Source organism: Prionailurus bengalensis, chromosome A1 (genome assembly GCF_016509475.1).
Source record: "Prionailurus bengalensis isolate Pbe53 chromosome A1, Fcat_Pben_1.1_paternal_pri, whole genome shotgun sequence".
Lineage (NCBI taxonomy): Eukaryota > Metazoa > Chordata > Mammalia > Carnivora > Felidae > Prionailurus > Prionailurus bengalensis.
The window spans coordinates 95,148,399-95,175,400 of record NC_057343.1 but is presented as its reverse complement, the minus strand read 5'-3'; the positions used below and the strand labels follow the sequence as shown (position 1 = coordinate 95,175,400).

Here is a 27,002-nt window from a genome sequence, read left to right as displayed (position 1 = left end):
TGGGGAGAGAGAGAGAGAATCTTAACAATCTCTTAAGAAATTCTCTTCGGAGGGGCACCTGGGTGGCTCAGTCGGTTAAGTGTCCCACTTCTGCTCAGGTCATGATCTCTCGGTTGATGGGTTCAAATCCCACGATGGGCTCGGTGCTGACAGCTCAGAGCCTGGAGCCTGCTTCGGATTCTGTGTCTCCCTCTCTCTCTGCCCCTCCCCCGCTCACCCCTCTTTCAAAAATGAATAAACGTTAAAAAAAAAAAAAGAAAAAGAGAAGGGGAGAAATTCTCTTCAGAGAACGGATCCCATGACTCTGGGACCATGACCTGAGCCAAAATCAAAAGTGAGACACTCACCAACTGAGCCCCGCAGGCTCCTCTATACCATTTTTTTTTTAATGGTTAAGTTCTCTCAGTTCAAAAAAAAGCAGATGTGGTTTCTGTTTTCCTGACTGAGGCCTGAGGGACGGCAGCAGACTCCCAGAAAATAGACTCTCAAGGTGGGATTCTGATCACGCCCCTGGCCTTGGACACAGCGCTGACACCGCCCATTGATCAGGTTAATTACAAGGGGGTACTTAGCGAACAAGCACCTTCAAGGCCCCAGCGGCTGCTGTTTAGCCACTGTCACTGGGAGGAGATGGGACAACATGGCCATTTGTGAGTGTGCTGGGCACTTACAGGAAGCAAGTGACCAGCTCAAGTCCTAGTCATTGAAGCAGAGATCTTCAAAGGGAGTTCTAAAATAAGCTTTTTTTTTTTTTAATAAAAAATATTTTTAAGTGTTTTTATTTTTTAATTTTTTAACAGAGACAACCAGAGAGACAGAGAAAACCAGAGCATGAATGGGGAAGGGGCAAGAGAGGGAGACACAGAATCTGAAGCAGGCCTCAGGCTCTGAGCTGTCAGCACGGAGCCTGACTCGGGTCTCGAACTCACAGACCACGAGATCATGACCTGAACCGAAGTCGGATGCTTAACTGCCTGAGCCACCCAGGCGCCCCACTCTGTACCTATTTATAAAAAGAGTGTATTTTCTGTAAAATCAGGGGGTGTGTTGGTGCGGGGGCAGGGAGAACACCAACCTCATGGAAGAAATCTGTCCCCTTCCCCCGCCTAGCTTTCACGGAAGCTCCTAAGACTGAAGCCACCATCTGGCACTGGTGATTCGGAAGCCTTCTGCTCACTGTTGAAGTCCAAGAAACGCCTTCTGAAAGAAACCATACCTATCCTCTGTCACGGGGCATTCTTAGGACAATCTCCTAAATGAGGCCTCAGACCCACGGCCTCATTAAGGACTGGTTCGCATTAATTGGTGAAATTATCAGACTGTGTTGATCCCATGTAAGAGATGCTAGTGTTGAGGGGCCATTCTTTTTTTTTTTTTTTTTTTGTAATGTTTATTTTTGAGGGGGGGGGAGGGACAAAGAGAGGAGGGGACAGAGGATCTGAAGCAGGTTCCATGCTGACAGCACCTAGCCCGATGCGGGGCTCAATGAACCATGAGATCATGACCTGAGCCAAAGTCAGATGCTTAACCAACTGAATGACCCAGGCACCCCTTGAATAACACTTTTTCAGAGAGAGGGAGGGGGAGAGAGACAGAGAGAAGGAGAGAGAGAGAGAATATGAATCCAAGCAGGCTCCATGCTCATCACCGAGCCCGACACAGGGCTTGATCCCAAGACCCTGGAATCATACTGACCTGAAACTAAGAGTCAGACACCCAACCAACTGAGTCACACTGGTGCCCAATAATTTTTTAAGTTTTTAGTCCCTCTAGGACTAAAATTTCCTCTAGGAAAATATTGGCTGAAACAAGACATTAGGTTTCTTGGGACAACCTAAGTTTTTACTTTGTGTTAACTGAAATGTTTAACAGATAAACTTTAGGACTGTGAGTGGCTGTTACCACGCCTGAAAGGAAAAAATGGTTTGAAAGAAAAATATATTACAGTTTTACTAAAAAATAACATTTATTTTTAAATTTATTTAATCACACATTTATAGAAAAATTGGAATTACAATACAAAAATATTTTTTCCTGAATCATTAAGAGTAAGTTGTCACTGGATGCCCCATTCACCCCTGATGTGTACTTCCTACAACCAGGGATATTTTCTACCTAATACAACACACCTGTCAGAGTCAGAAAATTAATGTCGATACATTTCTAGTATCTAATCCTCAGACTCCATTGGAATATTTCCAGTTGTCCCAGTAATGTTCTTCATAGCAAAAGGATCCAGTTCAGAATCACATTACACTTTGTTGTCATGTATCTTTAATTCCCTTCAGTCTAAGATGGTCTTCTATCCTCTATCTTTCCTTTACTTCTGTGACCTTGAGGCTTTTGAAGACTGCTTTCTGGCATGTACCTTAATTTGGGTTTGTCCGATGTTTCCTCATGGTTAGATTCATGTCATGGAGGTTTGTCAAGGATATAACAAAAGTGTCATCTCGCCTTTTTAAATGGAGCAATTTTTTTTTTAATTAATTCCACTGGGATGATGTTCACATTCATGGGTGGAGTGAGGGGATGTCTGCCAGGTGACAATTGTAAATTACTCACTTTCCCTTTGTAATTTATTCGTGTTTTATGGTAAGTCGCCTTGAAATTGTGTATATATCCTTTTCTTCATCAACATTTCAATTGTTCATTAGACAGAAAACTATAGATTCATGAGTCCCTATTTGATAACTTGATGTCTTTATTATGATGCTCAAATTTCCCCAGATTGGACTAAAAGGGGGGTGCTTCAAGCTGGCTTAAGTATCAATGTTCCCATCATTCCTTGAACACTTCCTTGTCTTTCGGTACAAAAAGACATTCCGTCTCGAATTGTCCCTTTCCCATGAAAGCCCTGAAATCAGCCATTTCTCTGTGGAGCCCTGGTTTGCATAGTAGACCATGGTGTTTAGAAGCCAAGATCTGGGCACTAGCTGTGTTCGTTGTTGGTAGGGTGTGGCTGCTCCCAGGCCCTCTCTGCTGAGAAGGTAGGATTGATGTTGACATGTATATCTATATCCGTATCTGTATACATATCTGTACCTACACATCTGTTCGTCTACAGAAGGGGCAAGATGCATCTACACACATTTACATGTCTATGCAGGACTCTATCCATATACTGAAAACTGTGAGGACTGTTCACATCCATACCTCCGACTCCAATCCAAAGACAAGAGGTCCCTTCTAGGTTTCCCTTTTTGAATGTTTGCTATGCTCTTCTCCAACAGTGAGAAACCTGGGTCCTATTACCATTTATGTATCTTTGGATATGATTCATTCATCTGTGGTCACCAAGCTCCCATCACTGTCCTCCCCCCACCCCACGTGATGCCCTCCTCACCATCCTCAGGCTCCCTTACCTCATGCTGGGTCACTGCCCTGGCTCTGAAAGTCCCCTTTACCCCACTAGGGCTTGGACTCCCCATTCTCACCCTGTTTGGGCTCCGACTGCCCATGCTAGGTGGACCCCTGCTAGATGTCCACCTTACCCTGTTTGGCTCTGACTCTCCATGTTGTAAGCCCCCTCCCTGCCCCGTGTGCATGTCCTACTCACCTTCCTGGGCTCTGCCATCCTGTACCAAGCTGCTCCCCACTGTACAGACTCCCCCATCGCCCACCCAAACTCCCCCACCCACTCCGGGTCATGGGTCTCCCCGGCCTCACCCCTGACTCCCCTCATAAAGAGGCCTGCCTTGCTCTGCCTCACCTTAAGGACCAACCTGTTTATGAAGGAGGAGAAGAGGAAAAGTCCACATGACTCTTAGATATGTGTGTTGTAAGGAATATCTTTGCTGAATGTTGTTGGATTCCAGAGAAGAGCGGGCCAAAAGCAATATTTACATGGTCTCAAATGCTGATTCCTGCTCCTCCGCGTGAGGGAGGCAGTTCTATTTACTGTGAACCCATTAAGGCTTTGCTCTCGCCATGTTAATCCTGCTAGAGTTTGGATGGAAAAAAGATAGCATTTGTTGAAGCAAACAGAAAAAGCAATTGAGCAGGCTTCCCTTTTAAAGCTCATCTCAGGGAGCCTGGGTGGCTCAGTTGGTTAAGCCTCTGACTTTGGCTCAGGTCATGATCCTGCAGTTTGTGAATTTGAGCCACGCATCCGGCTCTGTGCTGACAGCTCGGAGCCAGGAGCCTGCTTCAGATTCTGTGTCTGCCTCTCTCTGCTCCTCCCCTACTCACGCTCTGTCTCTCTCTCTCAAAAATAAATAAACACTAAAAAAATTAAAAACAAAATGAAGCTCGTTTCTCTCCTTCATTCATTCCTCAGAATGAACTGCAGTGCAGCTTGACCCCAGAGCTCTAAATTACAGACGATCTCCAGTCCTCAAGACCAAGGCATCTGTTCTTTCCTTTAAAGTCAGCGATGGGAAGTCACTGAGTGAGTTTGATCAGGAAAGGAGAAGATTGTAAGGAAAACTTTTCATTTCTAGTTACCAAATGGAAAACAGTCACGACCACATTGTACATCTTATAAACTTTTTTTTTTTTTTATAAGGTGAACAGTACAGAGCAAACTGGGTAAACTGGATGGCTTGGAGAAGTGGTTTTATAGGTGGGGCACTAACTAATAGGTAAGCTGGGTTATTGGTGAATGGAGTATTTATGCCCTTTACACAAATCTACATCAGTATCCCTCCCTGACTTCTTGCTATCTCAGTAGTGACACAATAATTACTTCACTTTATAGCAAGGGTAAGTACAATATAATAAAATGCAATGCCTATCTGGAATAACTGTCTTCATCCAGGTAAGACAAATGTATATTACTCAGAATTCTTTTTCATATTCAGAGGAAGGACTATTAACCAATCAGGTGGGCATTTGATAAGCTCTTTAAAAAAAATTTTTTTAGTGTTTATTTTTGAGAGAGACAGAGTGTGAGCAGGGGAGGGGCAGAGACAGAGGGAGACACAGAATCTGAAGCAGGTTCCAAGCTCTGAGCTGTCAGCACAGACCCTGATGCAGGGCTCAAACCCACAAACCGTGAGTGAGATCATGACCTGAGCCGAAGTTGCACACTTAACCGACTGAGCCACCCAGGTGCCCCATAAGCTCTTTAAGTGCTTTTTATTTACTACAGAAGCTAATATGTAACTGGATTTTGATTTTCAACAGATAGCTGGAGAGTGGCACTTGGGCACTCCTCTGGTGGGATCAGGCAGTCCTCGGCAGTGTCACCCGCACCTGGTGACCAGTGTCAGAGCCTCCCAGCACACTTGGATGGAGAGCACAGCGGGGTAGCAACACCAAGGTCGCAGGAGGGGCAGACAGCCAGGCAGAAGACAACCAGAGGTTGCTGGAAAGGGAGAAGGGAGCCCAAGAGGGATAAGGAGGGAGAGGAAGAGGAAGAAGAGAAACGTGGAAGAAAAGACACAGGTGACATGGTTATTGGAAATGGGGACTGTCATCAGAGGAAATATAGGAAATAGAGAACGGATGGTCTAGAAAATACCGGGAGATATCTCACACATAATGACTTGGATGCACGGTGATATTCTATTGCTTACATTTAAAATTTCTTTTTCTTTTAATTTTTTTCATGTTTATTTTTGAGAGACAGAGACAGAGCATGAGTGGAGAAGGGGCAGAGAGAGGGGGAGACACCGGATCTGAAGCAGGCTCCAGGCTCTGAGCTGTCAGCACAGAGCCCAATACAGGGCTCGAAACCAGGAACCGTGAGATCACGACCCAAGGCAAAGTCGGACACTTAACCAACTGAGCCACCCAGGTGCCCCCGTTTTAAATTTGTAAATTTGGAGAAGAAGACTCTGACCTATGACCCATGGTCAAGTCTGGGGGGTGGGTGGTGCTTTGGTTGGTTTTCATGGCCACATACACTCACTCAGGAGCCTCTTTGCGTGAGACAAATACAAAACGAAACTTTGGTTCTGCTTCTTCACTTGCGACTACATTGACTTACTCCAGCAAGAGGGAAAAACTTGAGATCACGTTGCCTTGAGTTTATACAACATCTTTAAGGCATTTAACTGGCATATTTCTTAATGTTTACATCACTCTGAGGTAGATCAGAGATCTGTGGTTTTACCCCCATTCAACAAAAACAAAATCAGCGTGAAAACACAGAATTAAATCACACAAAGTCTAGAGCAGGATGCCTTGCTTTAGCGGTCCCGATTTAATCCTGTGTAACGAAACTAAGCTAATTCCATACATCGTAACTGATGAACGCCTTTAAAGTTCTCCAAACTACAAGCAGGTTCGATTTGGCCAGATGAAACCGCGTTTCAAACTTGGTCCCCTGAGGGCTTGGCTGTAAAGATTATGCTCTGGTTAGCATGTTGGCCTTTTAGCTCTATTTCTCTGTATTTGGCCACTTCCCTGGGGCTGAAGATCTGCCCCTAATTGCTACTGTCTGTTGACAGCATTATTTTTGCACAGAGACTTTGGCCAAATGAGCGTCTGGCCCACAGGTGGGTACGCAGTCTCCAGCTTCAGAGCAAAGCCTTCCTCTCATTCCGGCCTCCACGACAGCAATCCCAAGGGCACTTTGTGGATCCTTCGATCCTGGCTCTTTTCGTGACACAATAAAGGCTTGGTAGCCTGTAAACCGTGACACAGGCAATGGGCACTGTGGGGAGAGAGAAACAGGCAGACACATCGCTTGCCTTTAGGGCACTTAACATGGCTCATAAAATGACCTATTTCTTCTTTTTAAAATTTGCTTTCCTTGGCTTTTCTGTGTGCTAGGGACTATTAGTTTTTCTGGTTTCTGTTCCTTTACACTGCTGTGTTATTTGCTCATTACACTTTTAAATACTGCACTAAATAAACCCCAGAGTATTGCAAATCCGTATTTCCCTCAGAAAAGAATGTGCGCTTTTGGCCAAGGATTTAACATCCCCCTGACTTTCACAACAGAACAAGCAAGACTCTTCTAAGGTGAATTTGTTTTCACAAGGCAGTTAAAGTAAATTCTGTGGTTTTGTAGCCCAACATGAAATCTCCCCCCGGAACGGAGCAGCACTGGCAAAACCCTCAGCCATCACTGAGCCTGAGGGCCGAACGTGACAATATGGGAAGGACGGGGGGCGCCTGGGTGGCTCAGTCGGTTAAGCGTCCGACTTCGGCTCAGGTCACGATCTCGCGGTCCGCGAGTTCGAGCCCCACGTCGGGCTCTGGGCTGATGGCTCAGAGCCTGGAGCCTGTTTCCGATTCTGTGTCTCCCTCTCTCTCTGCCCCTCCCCCATTCATGCTCTGTCTCTCTCTGTCCCAAAAATAAATAAACGTTGAAAAAAAAAATTAAAAAAAAAAAAACAAAACAATATGGGAAGGACGGGAAGGACTCCCAGGAGCAAATGTGACGGACACACGAATGACAGAACATGAGGTTTTCCAGACTCACAAAGTATTGGAGGACAAAACTCTGCACAAAGTACATTATGACGGGCCTGAGGGGTGCCGGAAGTGGCCGCCGCTCAGTTACGTGTTTTTCCGTAGCCACGCTGTCATCCTGGCGTTGCGCTTTTTGTTTTCCAGATTTTTGTTCTTTATTGTCTGTAATTTGGCACGAACTGTGAGCTTCTGGTGCTCTTCCAACATGTTGCCGAAAAACTGCTGCAGCTTGAAGGACAAAGGGAAGGCCGGTCAGTGCAAACTCAGGTCTCGTTTAGCCAGAAGAAGGCCAAGTTCATGCTCAGTAACAACAGGCTTGCAAATGGCCCGTGTGGGCAGGGGCGGGTGGGAAGGCCGGCCTCTAGATGGCGTGCTCCTGGGGAGACCGCACACCTGCCCTTGAAGAATCAGGTGCGGATTCCATCTGTGGAAGGGGAACTTCGTCTATTTTGATCACTGCTCTATTCCCCCGAGGGCACACAGTAGGTGCTTGATAATGACCTACTGAATGCATATTGGGGATTATACAAGATGTGTGGGCAGAGATACAGTGAGATCTTCTCTTACCTCAAAAGAAACTTTGCAACTCCTCAAGCTCAAAGCTGGCACCTAACATCTGTGCCTTTACAAGTGTATCCTTTATTTAAGAATACTGAGATGGTGGCGGGGGCGGGGGGGGGGGCGGGGCCTGGGTGGCTCAGTAGGCTAGGCGTCCAACTTCAGCTCAGGTCATGATTTCATGGTTCCTGAATTTGAGTCCCACATCAGGCTCTAGGCAGACAGCTTAGAGCCTGGAGCCTGCTTTGGATTCTCTCTCTCTCTCTCTCTCTCTCTCTCTCTGCCCCTCCCTACTCACCCTCTCTCTCTCAAAAATAAATAAATACTTAAAAAAAACTTTTTAAGTTATTTTAAAAAAGAATATTGAAATGGGCCACCTGGGTGGTTCAGTTGGTTGAGCGTCCAACTTTGGCTCAGGTCATGATCCCACAGTTCGTGAGTTCGAGTGCCACATCAGGCTCATTGCTGTCAGCACAGAGCCTGCTTCAAATCCTCTGTCCCCCTATCTCTATCCTTCCCCCACTTGCACTGTCTCTCAAAAATAAACAAACATTAAAAAAATATATTGAGATAGTAGCTTTGTCCACTGGCTAGATTCCTTCACTGGGTCAGCTGGGGCATTTATTTATGGGAACATCTACCTCAATATTCTGCATCAGCCACACCCCAATGAACTAATAAGTTATATTCCAAAAGTCTATTTCTGTGTCACTGGATTAGAATTTAGAACATCCCAGATGACTGTATACCCATCCCCCGCTCACAAAATGTCACTTAAACACCAATGTACTTGAAATTGAGCAGAAATAGGCCACCAAGCCTAATTACAATGTCAAAGAAAAGTCAGTTTGGAGGAAAGAGCAGGTGAAGGAACCGGGAACAGACCTCCCAGCCTCTCCCACACCTGCCTGCCGTGGGAGCGACAGGCCACAGCCCCGATGCACCTGTAGTGCGTGGGGGGAGGGGAGGGGAGAGGGGTCTGTGGGACTGCAGGTGGGCTTCATGTGTGCTGGAGAGCGTGAGGCCAGGCTCTGGTGGGTGCAGTATGAAGCCCCGAGCAAGAAATAGTGGAGAGCGTATAGAACCTGTGCTACGCTAGAGGGAGAAGAGACTCGTGCGGCTTTTCATTTTTATTCTTGTCATTATTCTCCATATGATCCTGTGAACACATAGATTACGGCAGGACCCTTGGAGATGACTACTTTTTGGCAAGGCTATTCGTAGTAGCTAATTTAACTTGCTTTCAAAACTGCAAGAATTGAACCCCTGCGAAACATACTTTTGCATTAATAAAAACCAACTATCAGTGAGTACAGTTTCGGAACTTTGAGGACAGCTAAATTTATACACACTTCATTCATTAAACAACAAAAAATCTTTGCTGGGTTCTGTAGACACAAAGATGAACTGATGCCCTTTAGACGACACCAGCACACTGGAGCTCCTGGGTGGCTCAGCCGGTTGAGTGTCTAACTATGTCTCATGGACAGGGTCCAGCCCCGAGTCGGGCTCTGTGCTGACAGCTCCCAGCCTGGAGCCTGCTTCGGATTCTGGGTCTTCCTCTCTGTCTGCCCCTCCCCTGCTTGCGTTTGCACTCTCTCTCTCAGAAATAAACAAACATTTAAAAAAAAAAAAAAAAAGGGAAGATACTCGCACAAACTCGCCATCCCTGTGGGAGCACTCCTTCCAGCATTTCTGGGTGTGCCCTTCACTCTCTTGTCCAGGGAGTCCCTGGTAAATCACGTCCTGACAGCTCAGTCTCAGGCAGGCCCAAATGCAAACAGAGATCATGCCTTCAGGAATTAGCGGTTCTTCCTCTCTCTTAACAACAACTACACAGCTCACTGCTTCTCTCTCTCTCTTCTCTCTCTTTTTTTTTTTCTTTTTTTGGCTCACGATCAAACCTCAGGCCTTTATGACTTACATGTGTATTGGTGTATTTGCTGGGGCAGAGAGGGTGATTTTATCTTTCTTCTCGTTTTTTTTAACCAGCTCGATGCATGGAGGGGACGGAGCAAGCTCCTAGGCCATCTCCCTGCGCCCCAAATCCATTTAATATATTGCCCTCGGGGAGAGGATGTATCAGTTATAAAACTGGTAAGAACAGACACGACGCTTGATCTGAGCCAAAAGGCCAAGAGGCGATTGAGTTTCCTTTCTTATTTACACAGGCCCCTTCTGTTCTTAGGAATATGGTCCCAGGCCACAGTGTTTAATTTGTACTCAGGCATTAAAAAAAAAAAAAATTAAGTCTATTGAAATGAAATCAATGGACAATAAATTATACTTGCTAAAGCATACAAATGAGTTGTGATGACTATATACATCCATGAAACACATAGACACGTTCAAAACACAGTACATTTCCACTACCCACAAATTCCTTCAGGCACTTTGCAACCCTCCCTCTGTCCCAGGCAGCCATTGATCTGCCTTTTATCACTAGAGATTATATTTGCATTTTTTAGAATGTGCATGTGTGTTTCAAACTCAGCACCATCATCTTGAGATCTATCCAGGCCATGACACAAACCTATTTTTTTTTAATTGCAGGGTAGTATTCCCTGGTGTGGATATATTACATTTTCTTTATCAATTCACCTATCGATGGATGTTTGGATGGTTTCCATTTTTCAGCTAACGAGAATGAAGCTGCTATGAATATTCATGTAGAAAACTGTGTGGATGTAGGCTTTAATGTCTCTTGAGTAAAAAAACCTAAAAGTGGAATTAATAGGTCACTATGTGTCTAGTGACATTTTAAAATACTGCCTTGGGCCGCCTGGGTGAAGCGTCCAACTTCAGCTCAGGTCATGATCTTACGGCTGTGGGTTCAAACCCAGCGTCGGGCTCTGTGGTGACAGCTCGGAGCCTGGAGCCTGCTTCTATTTCTGTGTCTCCCTCTCTCTCTGCCCCTCCCCTACTCTCTCTCTCTCTCACACACACACACACACACACACACACACACACACACACACACACACACACTGTCTCTCAAAAATGAGTAAACATTAAAAATTTTTTTAATAAAATAAAATACTGCCTATTTCCCAAAATAGTTGTACCATGTTCCATTCTCACCAGCAGAAAAAGAGAGCTCTGGTTGCTTCACTTCTCTGTCAGTGTGTGGTATTATAAATCTTTCTAATTTTATCCATGCTACTGGGTGTGTGGAGGTTGTATTTATATATTACCCTTGTTTTACTGTGTGTGTGTGTGTGTGTGTGTGTGTGTGTGTGTGTGTGTGTGTGTGATTTCTTTTTTAATAGTTATTTGCTTCGGCCCCTTAGTTTACTTTCTGGTTAAAGGATCCCATTTTCTTTCTAGAACTATTCCTCTCCTATCCCAGGGCCTGTGGTTTGAGTGGGGCTGGCTCCAAAGGTGGGCACATGACCCAGGTGAGGCCATTGGAGTATTTCACTGCCCCCCCCCCCCCCCGCCCCACTGGACACAGTGATTGGTGCATGTGACCCATGTAGGACCAACCAGGGTCATTCTATGGGACTGGAACTTGACATTAGGTGAGAAAGGACCTCTTTTCCTGCAAGTGACAGTGTTAAGGCTGACATAAGCCTGGAGCTATGTTTGCCTCCACGTAGAGAAAGCCTGCCTAAGAAGAAAATTAGCCCAGGAGAAAGCAAAGCCTGGAAATGACAAGCCCCATTGTTAGTTTCTAGAATACAGATAGGACTAAAATGTGTCTCTGTCCTCAGGGAGCTCATTATAGCCTCAGGGAGTAGACATATTTACATCCCAATTACAGTATAATGTAGTCATGACCAGGGTACAGATATTCATAGGATGATTGAGGAGAAGGTATAAATCAGTTCATGGAAAAATTCCTGGAACAGGTGTTTGGAGCAGGGTCTTAAAGGGTAACGAGACTTATCCACCCAAGGCCAGGCATGGGGAAGTCACCCAGATCAGAAGGCAGAGTGTTTCCAAAATCTAGAAAATGTGGGACAACATGCAAATTTAAGAAAACCTGTATGTGGTACAGTCCAACTAGAGGGAAAATATTTGGGAGTGTCTGTCTCTCTTGCTCCCCAATGCTCGGCGGTGAGGTGGGCAAAAATGAAGCCAGAGAGGCAGATGGGGGCCAGGTTATAAAGGATGCTAATTAAAAGATGAAAAAAAATCTCTTCTAAAGCTGCAATGAGCTACTGAAGCTTTGACAACTGGGCAAGGTGTGGCAGCAGCGTGAGGGCTGGGAGGCACGGAAGACCAGCCTGGGGTACAGGGCCCTGGCCAGAGTCCCCTGCAGTAAGTTAGGTGAGGAAGGACGGAGTCCAGTCCTCTGCGAACAAGAATGGTCTCTATTTCAGCAGCGAGAGAGAATTAAAAGTAATTTCCTGCATACAGTGAAAATAACACCAGTAGGAGCAGGGAATATAATCATTCAAATAAGCCTGTTGTTTTTAATCTATTTTTAATGTTTATTTATTCTTTTGAAAGAGACAGACAGACTGTGAGCAGGGGAGGGGCAGAGAGAGAAGGGGATACAGAATCCAAAGCAGGCCCCGGGCTCTGAGCTGTCAGCACAGAACCTGATGCAGGTCTTAAACTCACAAACCGTGAGCACCACCTGAGCTGAAGTCGGATGTTTAACCCACTGAGCCCCTCAGGAGCCCCAAGCCTGTTGTTTTTTTATTTTTAGCAATTCCAAATTACGTTAAAAATGGCTCCTGAATTATCGTTACAATTCACAATATCTAAAGTACTTACCTCTGTGATCTGTAAATCTGTGCTTATGGTTCTCCCTATTATGTACATTAGGTTAACCAGCGATTGTGTTCCATACCTACAAAGCAACAAGATGCTAATCAGACGTGGAAAATGTTTTGCAATATAAAGCTATACTTTATATAGCAGGTAAATGGCTAAGCGTACAGCCCCTATTGACTCCTATCTCCTGAATCTAAGCAAAATCATGTATGAATAAGGTTAGGGTCATCATTTAAGAGGGAATCTATTATATAGAGAATTTTATCAGCACTAAGGAAACATTTACAGTTAAATATCGATTTCTGTACATGTAGTTCTAAAACTTTTAGTTACATATAAAAAGCTCCTAAAAACAACAACTGTTTTTATCTTTTTAAATGAAGTGGTCAGAATAGTGGTCACACACCTCAAATTAACATACTCTATAAGGGGGTAAGTAAATATGCAAAATTATGCCCCTTAACAAACAGTTATTAATATGGGATCACTTTCGGAAACTCTGGCTAAACTACCCTGAAAGCTTATTTAAAATTTTGAATTTGTATATTGTTTTTGGAGAAATGATCCATGTCTTTGGAGATTCTCAAGATGCTGGTGATCGCAGAAGGGCTAAGTACTTCTGTTCCCTCAAAGAGGCATAGTGACTGTAACTTCCCCTCTAGTTTAGTGTCCTTGAGTAGCCAACAGGGATCTTCTGCAATAAAACCCCAGGAAACATTGTTACGGAAATACAGCAGATACATACCTGCCCAAAGCCTTGCTGAAGTTAAAAAGGTAAATAAAGACTTTTGGATGCATTAAAGAAGAAAGAAAATTAAAATAGGGTTAATGCTTTGGACCGAACAAAAAAGGGTTGCAGCGACACTGTTTTTTTGATAGTTGACGGTTAATACACACGACTGACTTACTTCAAAAATGTATACTTGACACTAAAAATTGCAAGACTTCACGTTGGCATAATAACAAACAATGGAGAGAGAAAACAATGCTTTCATTCTTTTTTAAGTTTTCAGCTGTAACTTAAGCTGTGTGTTCCTGACGAAAGCGAAGGAGACATAGTCTACATAAAAACAAATTTGTTTCTATAGGAAAAGAGGACACACTTCTTAGTTTTCCTTTTTTTTTTTTAATTTTTTAAATGTTTATTTATTTTTGAGAGAGAACGAGAGGCAGAGCACCAGTCAGGAAGGGGCAGAGAGAGAGGGAGACACAGAATCCGAAGCAGGCTCTGGGCTCCTACCTGTCAGCACAGAGCCCGACGCGGGTCTTGAACTCACCAACTATGAGATCACGGCCTGAGCCGAAGTCAGATGCTCAACCGACTAAGCCACTCAGGTGCCCCCTTAGTTCTCCATTTTTATTGGCCAAGTATTAAAAGCTTGTAAAACAACTCAAGAAATTTGGCAATATTTGCAAAAACAACAACAAAGCAAACAAACAAAAAAAGCCAAAACAAACTGAGTTCCAAACTTAAAAAAAAAAAATGTGGAAAGCTACCTAGGGCCCTACCAGTGTGATTTTCTACCAGAGGAAGAAGACTACCCTGAGAGGCAGGGCTGGGTTTGAAATTATCTTGAGCAGTTTATAACTTATAAAAGATGGGGACTAACATATAGTTCGAAGCATTGTTCTAGAGATGAAATGAGATGCTGTGTATTGAAGCAACCATCAGAGTACCCGGCACGTTTTATCCCTTACTATTCTTGCAAATTCCAAGAGGAGGTCTTTCTGCCACAGATGATCTGTCCCTCTTGTTGAGAGAGCCATCTCTGAAACCTTACTGAGCAAAACTATATACATTACAAATAGTTTATCCTGCCAGTGGTCCGATACGTGCTCATGAACGGAACGTGCTCATGAACTGAACGACCAGAGCCTATGTGTGTCAGTTTAGTTACCGTTTTAAAAAACTGGTAACATTCAAGGGAGCCTGGGTGGCTCTGTCTGTTGAGCTGAGCATCTGACCCTTGATTTCAGCTCAGGTCACCATCTCACAGTTTGTGTGTTTGAGCCCCATGTTAGGGGCTCTGCGCTGACAGCACTGAGCCTGCTTGGGATTCTCTCTCCCTTCCTCTCTCTCTGTCTGCCCCCCCCCCCTCAAAAATAAATAAACTGAAAAATAAAAAAATTGGTAACATTCTGTGGTAGGGTGTGCACAGGGATTTGGGCCCCTCTCGTCTGGATCACCTCCTGTCTCTCTCCTTTCGAATTCTCCCTCCTCAACCTTCCCCTGCCATGTCTGATTTCCTGAGGCAAGCGTGGCCACTGGACAAGCATGGGGGCACCAAGGCATCCAGCCTGATCCAAAGACTGGCAGTGGGAATAGGCTGTTCAGAGCTCGGGTGCCCCACTCCATAACGCCTAACTTCTCTCCATTTGCTTGTTCTCCATTTCTCTCTTCAGCTCCGTACTCCCCATGATGAAACACAACAGAGACAGAGTAGGAACGTGTACCAGCTTTCACGCTGAGGACTTCAGCCCATGTAACAACAGTATTTGAAGAAGAAATCGGGCGCTAGGTGAAGAACGGAGTAAGATTTCCTTTGGGATCAGTTGAATTTGAAACTGATCACACCCTGCATTCTGTATTCACGCAAAGCTAGGGTTTTCCCACAGGCTGCAGGGTCTACATTGTTGTAAGAAAGCCAGAAGCACTTGACCAGGATGCCAGGGCACAGAGAGGGTTTCTACCGCCTCCAGGAATAATGCCTACAAACACTACTGCCTCATGTCTATATCCACAAGTTCTTCCATAAGATCTATCTGTAGCTAATGGCCCGAGAGCATTTTTCTGCAGCCTGCAAGATGTCTTTGTGGTCAGTGGAGGCTCCCTCATTGCCATCAGGACTCAAAAGATCATCTCCGGCCCAACAATGAACTCAAATACCCTGCAGCAACCAGACCAGTGCCCTAAACATGGGAGGGAGGGGCAGGACCAAACCAAAGCTCTTTTCCTTCGAACAAATATTCCAAAATATAGTTTCAGAGGAGGCTTCCTGGCCCACTTACTGTGACAGGTCCCAAGTCAGACACTCAGTCCTGCCCTGAGGCATTTTCTGGTGTCCTCTCCTCCGTGAAAAAGGTAATTTTTCCCAACTGCTTGTTCAAATCCCACACAAATGCCATTCTTCTCTTTGGGTTCCCCCAAACCTTCCCCAGCTCTCCTCTCCAGCATTTGTCAGATACCATGTCCTCGTCACCTCGTATTCCTGACAAGAGCTTAAACTAACTGTGCCCTGGCATGGAGAAACTAGAACTTTTTTACTACGAGAAGGAACCTTGGAATCGATCAAAGAGAATACCTTTCATTCTATGTAAGAGGAAACCAAGGCTGAAATGTTAACAAGTAAACAATAAACAGTTGTTGCTTTAGTTACAGCTCCAGAGGAGAGGGTCAGAGCACTCAGTTTGTTGTTATCTGTTTCTCTCCCAGAACTTCTCTCCTGGCAAAATGACACTCTATGAACATCACATATACAGTTATGGCTATAAGATGCAGGAAAAGGGGTGTGGAAAACTCTAGATTTCCTTCCGTGGGGCTTCTTGGGGTCTTTATGATGCTAGCATAGACTGTGAATTTGCAAAAAGCAGAGATTCAAACAGTCAGTTCCCAAACTGACGGTCTTTCTTGCTCACAGAAGTCTGAGCAACGTCTTCCATGAACAATGCTCAGTGGAACGTACTGGAGAAACACTAATTTCAAAGCTAACTTGCTCGTCATCAGTCACGTTTCAGCAAACTCAGAATAAGTCTTTCTCACATAATTAAGGTAAAATTTAATTTGTCAGAGGCATTTTTTTATTTATCCTTTCATGCTGTCTTTATCATTGTATGGAGACAGGTAACATGCTAGTCTTCTTGTCAAATATAACTCTTAATATTTTTTTAAACGTTTATTTATTTTTGAGAGAGAGAGAGAGAGAGAGCCAGAGTGTGAGCAGGGGAAGGGCAGAGAGAGAGAGGGAGACACAGAATCCGAAGCAGGCTCCAGGCTCAGAGCTGTCAGCACAGAGCCCGATGCGGGGCTTGAACGCACAAACCGTGCGATCATGACCCGAGCTGAAGTCGGCCGCTTAACCGACTGAGCGACCCAGACGCCCTTGAAATGTAACTGTTGAAATACATGATGATTAATTGCTCTGATGTACAAAGAATTGACTAAGCATTCTTGTTTCATGTTTAGTGTATATGATAGTTTAATTATTAATTTGAACTTTACTTCCTTCTACAAATCCATAAATGTTATCACTGTTTATTGAAACCAAATTATTGGCAAAATCCAGCAAGACTGATGAACATTACAATTAATTTGAAATAAATAAAAAATAAATAAAAATAAATGTACTTGATGTAGAAAGCAAACTTATTTGAGTCTGAAAGACATTGTGTAGCAGACTCTATGAGAGGAGGGGGCTGAGATGAATTTGCTGTAAATAGGTATCTTTTTTATGGGCATGACATTTTGTCGATAAGAGATAAAAATATTCAAGCCATGGATTAAAAGTTCATACATTTACGGGCACCTGGGTGGCTCAGTTAGTTAAGCGTCCGACTCTTGATCTCAGCTCAGGTCATGATCTTAACGGCCATGAGTTCGAGTGCCGCATGGGGCTCTGTGCTGACAGTGTGGAGCCTGCTTGGGATTCTCTCTCCCTCTTTCTGCCCTTACCCCACTCATGCATGCACGCTCTCTCTCTCTCTCTCTCTCTCCCTCAAAAGATAAATAAACTTAAAAAAAAAGTTTATACATTTATAATTCTAGGAGCTCCTTGAGGTTAATAAGACCCATTTAGAGTTAAAAAGAAAGGGGAGGCATTCTCTCCATTTAATATTGTTATGCACATCACTTAAATAAATTGCTACACGGTGGACTTTTCAGAGAGTGTTACCAACATGTTCTCATTCTCTAACCACAGAAAAAGGGTTCTTCTGAGGAATAAAAGTTAAAATACACTTCAAGTCACTTAAATTGAGAGGAGTCTTCCCCATGGGTTAGTCAAAGGCATTTTGGGGGCTTGGTTGGCACATGTGCCCTGCATGAAGAAGAAGAGAGGAAAAAATGAATTGAGGGGCTCATTACCCCCAGGAGCAGTGCTATCCAGCTGAACTCTCTGTGGTGATGACAATGTTCTACATCGGAGCTGTCCAACGTGACGGCTGCTTGGCCATATCACACTCTTAGAACAGGGCCAGTGCAACTGCGGAACCGAATTTCAAATTTTACTTCATTACTTATCAGTTCAAATGTAAATTCAAATATCTATATGTTAGCTAGTGGCTATCATATTGAGCAATGCAGCCTCAGATAATATTTTACTCAGGTGCCAAATGGTTCCAGGTTAAACTATACCAGAGTTGCCCGGGGAGCTAGTGAAAGGTGCAGATTTCTGCCCTGTTTTGGCAGATTCTGATTTTACTTATTTATTTTCATTTTTATTTTTTTTAATGTTTATTTTTGACAGGGGGCAAGGAGCAGGGAGAGAGGGGGACAGAGGATCTGAAGTGGGCTCTAGGCTCCGTGCTGACAGCAGAGAGCACGACACAGGGCTCGAACTCATGAACCATGACATCATGACCTGAGCCAAAGTCAGACACTTAACCGACTGAACCACTCAGGCGCCGGGAAGATTTTGATTTTGAAGGGGGGATGGGTGGGTGGGCTTGAGGTCTTTAGGTTTCTTAGCTACTATAGGCGATTTCCAACCTTGTGGCTGGGATCACCTGCCTGAACACCAGGCACCATGTCACTATGAGCCACAATGATAATAAATTCAATCCTCAGCACTTGAAAGGACATACTAGGTGCCAGGCATGGCTAAATACTAAGCCTGGTTCATAACTGTGAACCTCTGTCTTCCTCGGGACCCAAAAGTGCATGGGAAGGATCAGAGGAATCAACAGCCGGTGGTGATGACAAGTTGGGACCTCTGGTGAATCAAAACATATTTCTTAAAGGAGCTGCTCTCTCAACATTTTCATGCCCAAACTGCTACTAGACTGTTTGGTAGGAAGCGTGGAAAGAAAACAGTCAAGGGCTGTAGCCGAAGCGAGTGCCCCACAGCAGCAAGAGGACAGGTGACCTCCCAGGCCAGGCAAAGCCAAGTGGAGACAGCACTGTTGTTACAAACTCCAGGGAGAGAGAAGAGAAACGAAGAGACACCCCTGTGAGGCTGGGATCTCTGAAATCTCAGGGAACAAGGGGACCAATGTCAATAATTCTGATTTATATCTCAACTCCCAAATTCCCAGTAGGGCCTAGGAAGGGGGGTATTATTTTTAATGACTGAAGCAAGAAGGGAAGGATACCCTTTACTGCCAAAGTCTTAGGAATATGAGAAAATTTAAGGAATTCCAAAGACCCTCCAAAGCAATGAACTTAGAAAATATAAAACTGGATGTAAGGTCAATTTTCTTAGTATGTGACTATGCTAAATGTGTTCCACTGATGACCAGAAAAATGGTACTGTGCAAATAAGTCTCTACCTCCATGTTGTAAATTTCTGTTTTTTAATGTTTATTTATTTGGGGGGGGGGGTGCAGAGAGAGAGGGAGACAGAAGATCTGAAGTAGGCTCCACACTGTCAGCACAGAGCCCAACGTGAGGCTTGAACCCACGAACCCAAAGTCGGATACTCAACCGACTGGGCCACCCAGCCGCCCCTGTGTGTTGCAAATTTCCAATTTAAAAGCACAATATTTTGGTGTTGTAAAGGAATTCAATAAGTGTTTACAAAAAAAAAAACATTCCATGATTTTGTTCCTTAAGAGAGCTATATTCACATTCTTTAAACATTTATATTCTAAATATACTTTCTGTCCCACAAGGATAAATTTATTTGCAAAAAAGCATCTTCCACCTTTACAGGTGTTTGGACCTGAACTGTTGGCCACTTTGTATTTGCTAACTCTAGAGTATGTGAGCACTTGTAAGACATTATTCTAGGCTTTCAGTGATGTGATTAATCAGATATGATTAAGTAATATTCTAGAAAGACCAGCCGTCAAGGGCATGCTGATTTCTTTTTTTAATTTTTTGACGTTTATTTATTTTTGAAAGAGAGAGACAGAGAGTGAGCAGGGGAGGGGCAGAGAGAGAGAGGGGGAGAATCTGAAGCAGGCTCCAAATTGTCAGCACAGATCCCCATGTGGGGCTCAAACCCACAAACCATGAGATCATGACCTGAGCCAAAGTCAGATACTCAACCGACTGAGCCACCCAGGTACCCCAGCATGCTGTCTTATTTTTGCCCGTCAGCATTTACTTCACCCAAGAGGGGGCTATGAAGCAAGCAGATTTCATCTCAAAAGGTGAGAAATATGAAAAATTCAAGAATATGGAACCCAGATATGTAAAGGGAATATTATAACAAATAAGACGTGAGGAAGCGATGAACGTTGGTGTTTCTTGAAATGTAGCGGTCTGCTTCACAAAATAAATAAATGGGTGGTGTGCACTCAAACCAAAGCACATGACCTGCTCTACTGTGTGTGTCTGATGACAATCTTCTTAGTGGGCACAGTGGGGAAACTGAGGTAGGTAAGTATCCCATGCAAATCCATTTTCACATAGAAAGCCAACACTGGGGATAAGCGACCTTCTCTTCCACAAATGAGACTGAATGCAAGCAAAATCGTCACTTTCCTGATCCAGGCAAAGGACTTTTGGGACCTCGACGGGCTAAAGCTGAGCTTCTAGCCCCAAACCAGTGACCTGTATGAAAGAGAGGTTGCCTGTTAGCTCCTTACCTTTCACTCACAGCTTGCCAATTGTTGATTAAAAAGTCCTTCACAATGTACCGGCCTACTTCAGATTCCGCCACAACTTCCATTATATTTGTTTCGTTAAAAGTGAACGGAGCTGCCGTGACGGCATACTCCAGATATCTGCAAAAATGCATGTGCAGAAAAGAAATATGCAAACATTATCCAATATAAAGAGTGGATTTCAACAAATGGACATAAGATCCCTTAGGGTTCTGAGTCAGCGCACAAATAGGTATTATTTTAACTCCTATATGAGCACGTGGTCTATTTCTCTCCCCTTGGTTTATGAATTGCATTCTTCTGCTAGGACCTTTTTATTTTTTAAATATTTTTAATGTTTATTTATTTTTGAGACAGAGAGAGAACAGGGGAGGGGCCGAGAGAAGAGGACAGAGGATCCGAAGCAGGCTCCATGCTGACAACAGAAAGCCCGATGCAGGCCTCGAGCTCATGAGCCACGAGATCATGACCTGAGCCGAAGTGAGATGCTTAACTGACTGAGCCACCCAGTGGCCACCCAGCCACCCACCCCGCCCTCTCTGCCGAGAACTTTGGCCAGATTACCTGTGAAGTATCCATGGGTCTTTACTGCAGCTCATCGCATAAGTGAGTTGAATCCTTTCTTCTTCCTTTGTTTTATTAGAGTACATATTTAACAAAAAGTCCCATTCTTCATCACTTCCGAAGGCAATGCCATAACATAAAACTACACTTTTAATCGGATAAGGTATTCTGTAAGGTAGAAGGTGCAATGCTATTTCTCATAGTAGTCAATTTATATGTTTATTTAGGTTGTTAAATACACACACACACACACACACACACACACACACACACACACACACACGTATGTTTCACTTTAAATTCAAGTTAGTTAGCAGGGTGCCTGGGTGGCTCAGTCAGTTGAGTGTTCAACTTCGGCTCAGGTCATGGTCTTGCAGTCTGTGAGTTCGAGCCCCACGTTGGGCTCTGTGCTGACAGCTCAGAGCCTGGAGCCTGTTTCAGATTCTGTGTCTCCCTCTCTCTCTGACCCTCCCCCATTTATGCTCTGTCTCTCTCTGTTTCAAAAATAAATAAACGTTAAAAAAATTTTTTAATTCAAGTTAGTTAATATGTAGTGTAGTATTGGTTTCAGGAGTAGAATTCAGTGACTCATCACTTCCATACGACACCCCGTGCTCATCCCAACAAGTGTCCTCCTTAATGCCCATCATCCGTCTGGCCCATCTTCCACCCACCTCTCCTCCAGCAGCCCTCAGTTTGTTCTCTGTTGCTAAGAGTCTCTTAGGAGCGCCTGGGTGGCTCAGTAGGTTGGGTGTCTGACTTCAGTTCAGGTCATGATCTCATGGTTCGTAAGTTCAAGCCCCACATTGGGCTCGCTGCTGTCAGCGTGGAGCCCGCTTCAGATCCTCTGTCTTTCTCTCTCTCTGACCCTCCCCCACTCACTTGCTCTCTCAAAAATAAATAAACATAAAAAAGGAGTCTCTTATAGCTTGCCTCCCTGTTTTTTCTTACTTTATTTTTCCTTCCCTTCTCCTACATTCATCTGTTTTGTTCCTTTATCAACAATAGCCAATGTATCCAAAGGACACAAAAATGCTGACCTGAAGGGGCATATGCACCCCAATGTGTATAGCAGCACTATCAACAATAGCCAAATTATGGAGAGAAGTCAGTGCCCATCGACTGATGAATGGATAGAGACGTTGTGGTATATATATACAATGGAATATTACTGAGCGATCAGAAAGAATGAAATCTAGCCCTTTGCAACAATGTGGATGGAGCTAGAGGGTATTACGCTAAGCAAAATAAGTCAGAGAAAGACAAATATCATATGATTTCATCCATATGTGGAATCTATGCTGTTGTATATTTAGAAGGATGTACCTAGAAAAAAACATGGAGATCTCAGATATAAAGATCAAAAGCAGGGATCTAGAAAGTTAACTGAGAAGAAATCATCAGATTAGCTTAGAAACTAAAGAGGTTTAAGAAAGAAGGAAATTATAATAGTTCAATCAACATATGCTGATAATTGAGCTTGGGCTCATATCTTTTTTTTTTTTTTTTAGTAATCTCCACACCCAACGTGGGGCTCGAACTCATAACCCTAAGGCAAATCGACAGGGGGAAAAAAAACAAAAACAAAAACAAAAGATACTTGAAGAAAATAGGAGACACAGACTACCCAAACAAAAATAAAACAATCATTCCCAGAAAGAAAACATCAAAAAGGGAGAGGCATTATTGGTGTTGAAACAGGACGAAAACAAGGGCAATCTGATACTACTCTTACTCATTCTCTGGATGGTTTGTCCAGTTTTTGAAGAGTTCTCTTGACAGCTGAAGACAGTCTTCCAGTCCCAACCAACACGCAGTCTCAAAAAGTTTTTCCAGGGCCACGCTTAAAAGAGAGCACAAAGAAAAACATTTTATTTTGCTCCGTTTACTATATTCATTTTTTCTCCCTGCCTCCAACTATGTGTGTTTCATAAAAGGATGGGTATTTTAAAATATCCTTCCAATAATACCAGGTTTGTTAAAAAAAAAAAATAGCTTTTGTGGATGGCAAACTTATTTAGGGCTCAGAGAAATATTTGCTGAGAGGCTTTCAGGCACCAAATAAACTCCCAAGATTGGTATTTTTTGAAAGTTGGGAATAAATTATTGCCATCTCTCACCTCCCGCAAACATACGTGGGAGTACACACTCCACATCTGTTATCAATTTATTTTTTCCTCCCTTTTACAATAATTTGCCTTATGGATAGAAAAAAAAAGAAGGTTTTGTAGTATTTGATCTAATACCTTAAAAATAAAGTATTTTTTCTCTCTACACGGAAAGGAGAGGGAATGGTTTCTTTCTCCCTTTGGACAATATGCTTTCCCTTGCTTGAATTTCTGTTTCGTCCTCTACTCTGTTTGGCTATTATGCTCGCGTCCAGAAAAAGACCAGAGAGTTTTGTTTTGTTTTGTTTTGTTTTGATAGCTGAGCAGGACCACACATTACGGTTCAAAACAAAAACAGTTCAAAATAATATGCTGAAGGGTAATCATAAATCCAGATAAGCGATTCCTTTGAGGTACGTTTCTCTATACTCCCTACTCTCTGACTTGGAGTCAGAGGTAACGGAACACCAAGTGGCCATAAATTTCCAGAAAATGCAAGAGCCAAATCTGCTTGCTTCACCCTCCTGTTTCAACCCAGCCTGGCCTGACTTTCTGACAAGAAGAATGTCCAAGGCTGGAGGACCTCGGAGTGATGGTTCTGAGCATTCGTTTACACACTCACACCATCTCCCTACCCATCCCAAGTAGGCTGCCAAAAGACAGAATTCCCTACAAGTACACCAACTCCCCAAAGTCACTCTGAAGACAACTGGCCCTGGATGGTCACTTCTGTCTAGTTGAGGAGAGCCAGGGTTATGGCGGGTTAAGGTCTGTGCTGCCTGTGTGAACACACTTTTGCCTTCCTCTTCATTCACCCAACTGGCCTGCCCACTTAACTATCCCAGCTAGTCCTCGCCATCTTCCCTTTACGTGTTTGGTCAACCCCATGTCACATGCCCTAGCACTGAAATGTCTCCCCTCTCAGAAGGATACTCCTGAGAGTGAGTAACCACATTTTATGTATTTTGTATTACTTGCTTGGCCTCATTGATTTCAGCTTGATGTTGACCAGAGCTGTAAACATAATTCCTGTACCACTGTAGATAACAAATTCCCTCTCTAAATCTAGAAGCCCCTAACTCCCCTACAAACCTTGGGTCACAGGGAGGCCGGGGGTACCGCAGCCCTATTTTGTCTTTCACTCCTCCTTCTCAGACCATCAGGACAACCTGCTTACTCCTCTCACCACACCAATGATAGGAAAACCATTTGCAATACTTACGCATGCTCACAAGTAAATGGCTCGGATATTTCAGCAGCCTCAGAGTTGAGAGTCTAGAGCTATAAATTTCTGTGTCTACACGCGTGTGCTTTGCAAATAAATTAAGATCCCAAACTATTATTTCCTATTAGGCTACATGTAGCTCACCAGTCCCAGAGCTACTGTTCTCAAATTGCATACACAATCTCTCAGTGAAATCACAGGTGTCCAGATCTTCTTAATATGAATCTGGGAGCCTATCTATTCATACAAATCTTGTTATTGAATTATCACTGCTCCAAAAATACTTACAGGGCTAAATAGTCATCTTGTAATGCTGCCACGTTTTCACGAATTACAGTTGAATACATATTCCATATTGAGATAAGTCTCTTTAACAGATACTTCTATAAACAATAAGGAAAAACCTACTGTTAATTTTGGCTTGCAACACTGGATTTGCATCATATTTCTCTTTGTCCGAAAAGATATTAGTAGAGAAGTGACAGATATGTCTTCAGAAGTTATCTTTATTTGTTACTAAACGTATAACTGGTTTATTTTGTAACCTCTCTACATCAGTTTCCTGATTGGGAAAATGGAATGGACAAGAATACCAATAGCACAGTTTTGGGACGACAAAACAATATTACGTATGTGAATGCATTGCCTGGCACGTAGGAACTCAATAAATATTAGGTATTATTACCACTTAATATCACCTGGAACACAGAGAAAGAAATGTAAAAAATATTAAACTGCTAAACTTTCTACCTTAACATCTCCATGCTTAGTATTCACACCTCCAAGAAAATAAAAACGGATTTATGCTTTGGACCATTTTAAGCCCTGAGTCTGAAATAAAGTTTCTTCAACTGCTCTATCAGCTAATGAATAATAAGATTATAAAAGTTATCCATTGAGGGGAGCCTGGGTGGCTCAGTCAGTTAAGTATCCGACTTTGGCTCAGGTCATTATCTCACATGTGAGTTTGAGCCCCATGTTGGGCTCTGTGCTGACAGCTCAGAGCCTGGAGCCTGCTTCGGATTCTGTGTCTCCCTCTCTCTCTGCCCCTCCCCTGCTCATGCTCAGTTTCTCTCTCTCTCTCTCTCTCAAAAAATAAAATAAACATTAAAAAAAAGTTACCCATTTATAAGACATCCCTAAGAACAAAGTAGATGTTATTCACTGAAATTTTTTAAAAACAAATACTAGTTTTTACTTCTTTACCCAGAACCAGGCATCAGATATTATCAACAAGCCACTTTGATGCCATGAACAGTTAAGTGACTTCTTTCCTTGGTCACCACGCCCACATTCAAGGACCTTTCCACCAGCACTTTGGACAGCAGAAGAAGCAAAGCCTGGGCCCCTGAGGTATTTGTGATCTTGCCCTCAGCCTCCCCCAGAAGCTCACTTGGCATTATCACGTGGCAACTTTCTGGTTTGTTTCTGGTCCCTACCTCTCCAAATGGTTGCTCCCCAACTGTTGCTTTGGTCTTCCCTGGGCCATCTTTCTTCTGATCACTGTTTAAGATCTAATAATGGAACTTTCCTCCTTTTATATTGTTTCAGTTATGATGGTGTGTCATTGCCTCATTAATTCCAATTTCCCTCTCTCGCTTGCCAACATCAAAAGCAGCTTCAAAACCTGCACTTTTTTTTTTTTTCTGGAACATACCTCTCTGGTTAAGTGCTAGTCCTGTAAATCAGAGTATTTTAATTATGAGTATGGGGTTTTTAAAGTCTTTCTGTTTAGGGGTGCATGGATGGCTCAGTCAGTGGAGCTTCTAACCTTGGCTTAGGCCATGACCTCATGGTTCGTGAGTTTGGTTGGCGAGTTTGAGCCCTGCATTGGGCTCTCTGCTGTCAGTGGGGAGCCTACTTTGGATCCTCTGTCCCCCTCTGCCTCTGCCCCTCCCCCACTCACATGCATGTGCTCTCTCTCTCTCAAAAATAAACATTAAAGAAAAAGCCTTTCTGCTTGACTAACAATCTTTTGGGAAAATAGTTGTTATAAGAGAAAAGGCATACCATATCCATCCATTCCTGGATTCTTAGGGCACCTTTTACTTCACCAAGAATTAAAGGCCTTTCCAAAGTTCTCTCACACTCAACTCCTAGATCAGGTCTATGACTAAAGTGTTTTCTTCTAAGAATAACCAGCCGTCCCTAAGAAAACCAATGTATATATGGAACGAATAGACTATTACTTCCGGAAAGATGTGTTTCACAGATGCTGTCTAGATACAGAAAGAGGAAGAGAGGATTTTTGTCCAAACCCCATAACAAAGAAGGAAATTACCTTTAATAATGGGTACATATCATAGTTGTTCACATCAAAAACAAGATCCTTGGTAACCAGGTTCACCAAGACTGCATACCATACTATGATTTCATCTTCTTCAGCAAGGTACTTGGTTAAATCAAGGGCTGTTTCAATCTCAACATAATTGTTTCTGTTTGGTTCAAAAAGATACACGCTCAAAAAAACCTCCACTTGCTAAATAATGTGCACACTTTCCATATTTGTTCCATGCTTCGATGCCTGATTTCAACAAGGTACGTGAAATGAAGAAGTTAGAGGGTCGAGGGTCCATCTCACTGATAAATGGAAGCCAACCCATGCCGACAGGCCCTCCACTGCAATTTGGTACATTCAAGTGCCCAAATTCTAGGAGGCTATGGGAAAATCCAGGCCAAATGTTGGACAGCTCATC

General features: G+C 43.5%; 1 protein-coding gene and 1 non-coding gene across 2 annotated transcripts in view; both read right to left on the bottom strand.

The window, feature by feature from the left end:
- Positions 1–6,124: 6,124 nt before the first annotated feature.
- LVRN (laeverin) overlaps positions 6,125–27,002 on the bottom strand; it is a 74,141-nt gene continuing 53,263 nt past the window's right edge. The window contains exons 14-21 of the mRNA XM_043568057.1: positions 26,588–26,741; positions 24,595–24,689; positions 22,709–22,816; positions 20,974–21,141; positions 20,392–20,529; positions 12,646–12,721; positions 7,373–7,590; positions 6,125–6,598 (exon numbers count right to left, since the gene is read on the bottom strand). Of these exons, the coding sequence (XP_043423992.1) occupies positions 7,450–7,590; positions 12,646–12,721; positions 20,392–20,529; positions 20,974–21,141; positions 22,709–22,816; positions 24,595–24,689; positions 26,588–26,741 (880 nt within the window). The 3' untranslated portion in view covers positions 6,125–6,598; positions 7,373–7,449. The remainder of the gene's footprint in view (positions 6,599–7,372; positions 7,591–12,645; positions 12,722–20,391; positions 20,530–20,973; positions 21,142–22,708; positions 22,817–24,594; positions 24,690–26,587; positions 26,742–27,002) is intronic.
- LOC122496874 lies at positions 9,873–10,066 on the bottom strand. The gene has a single exon (XR_006300978.1). It is a non-coding gene; the product is annotated as a U2 spliceosomal RNA (small nuclear RNA).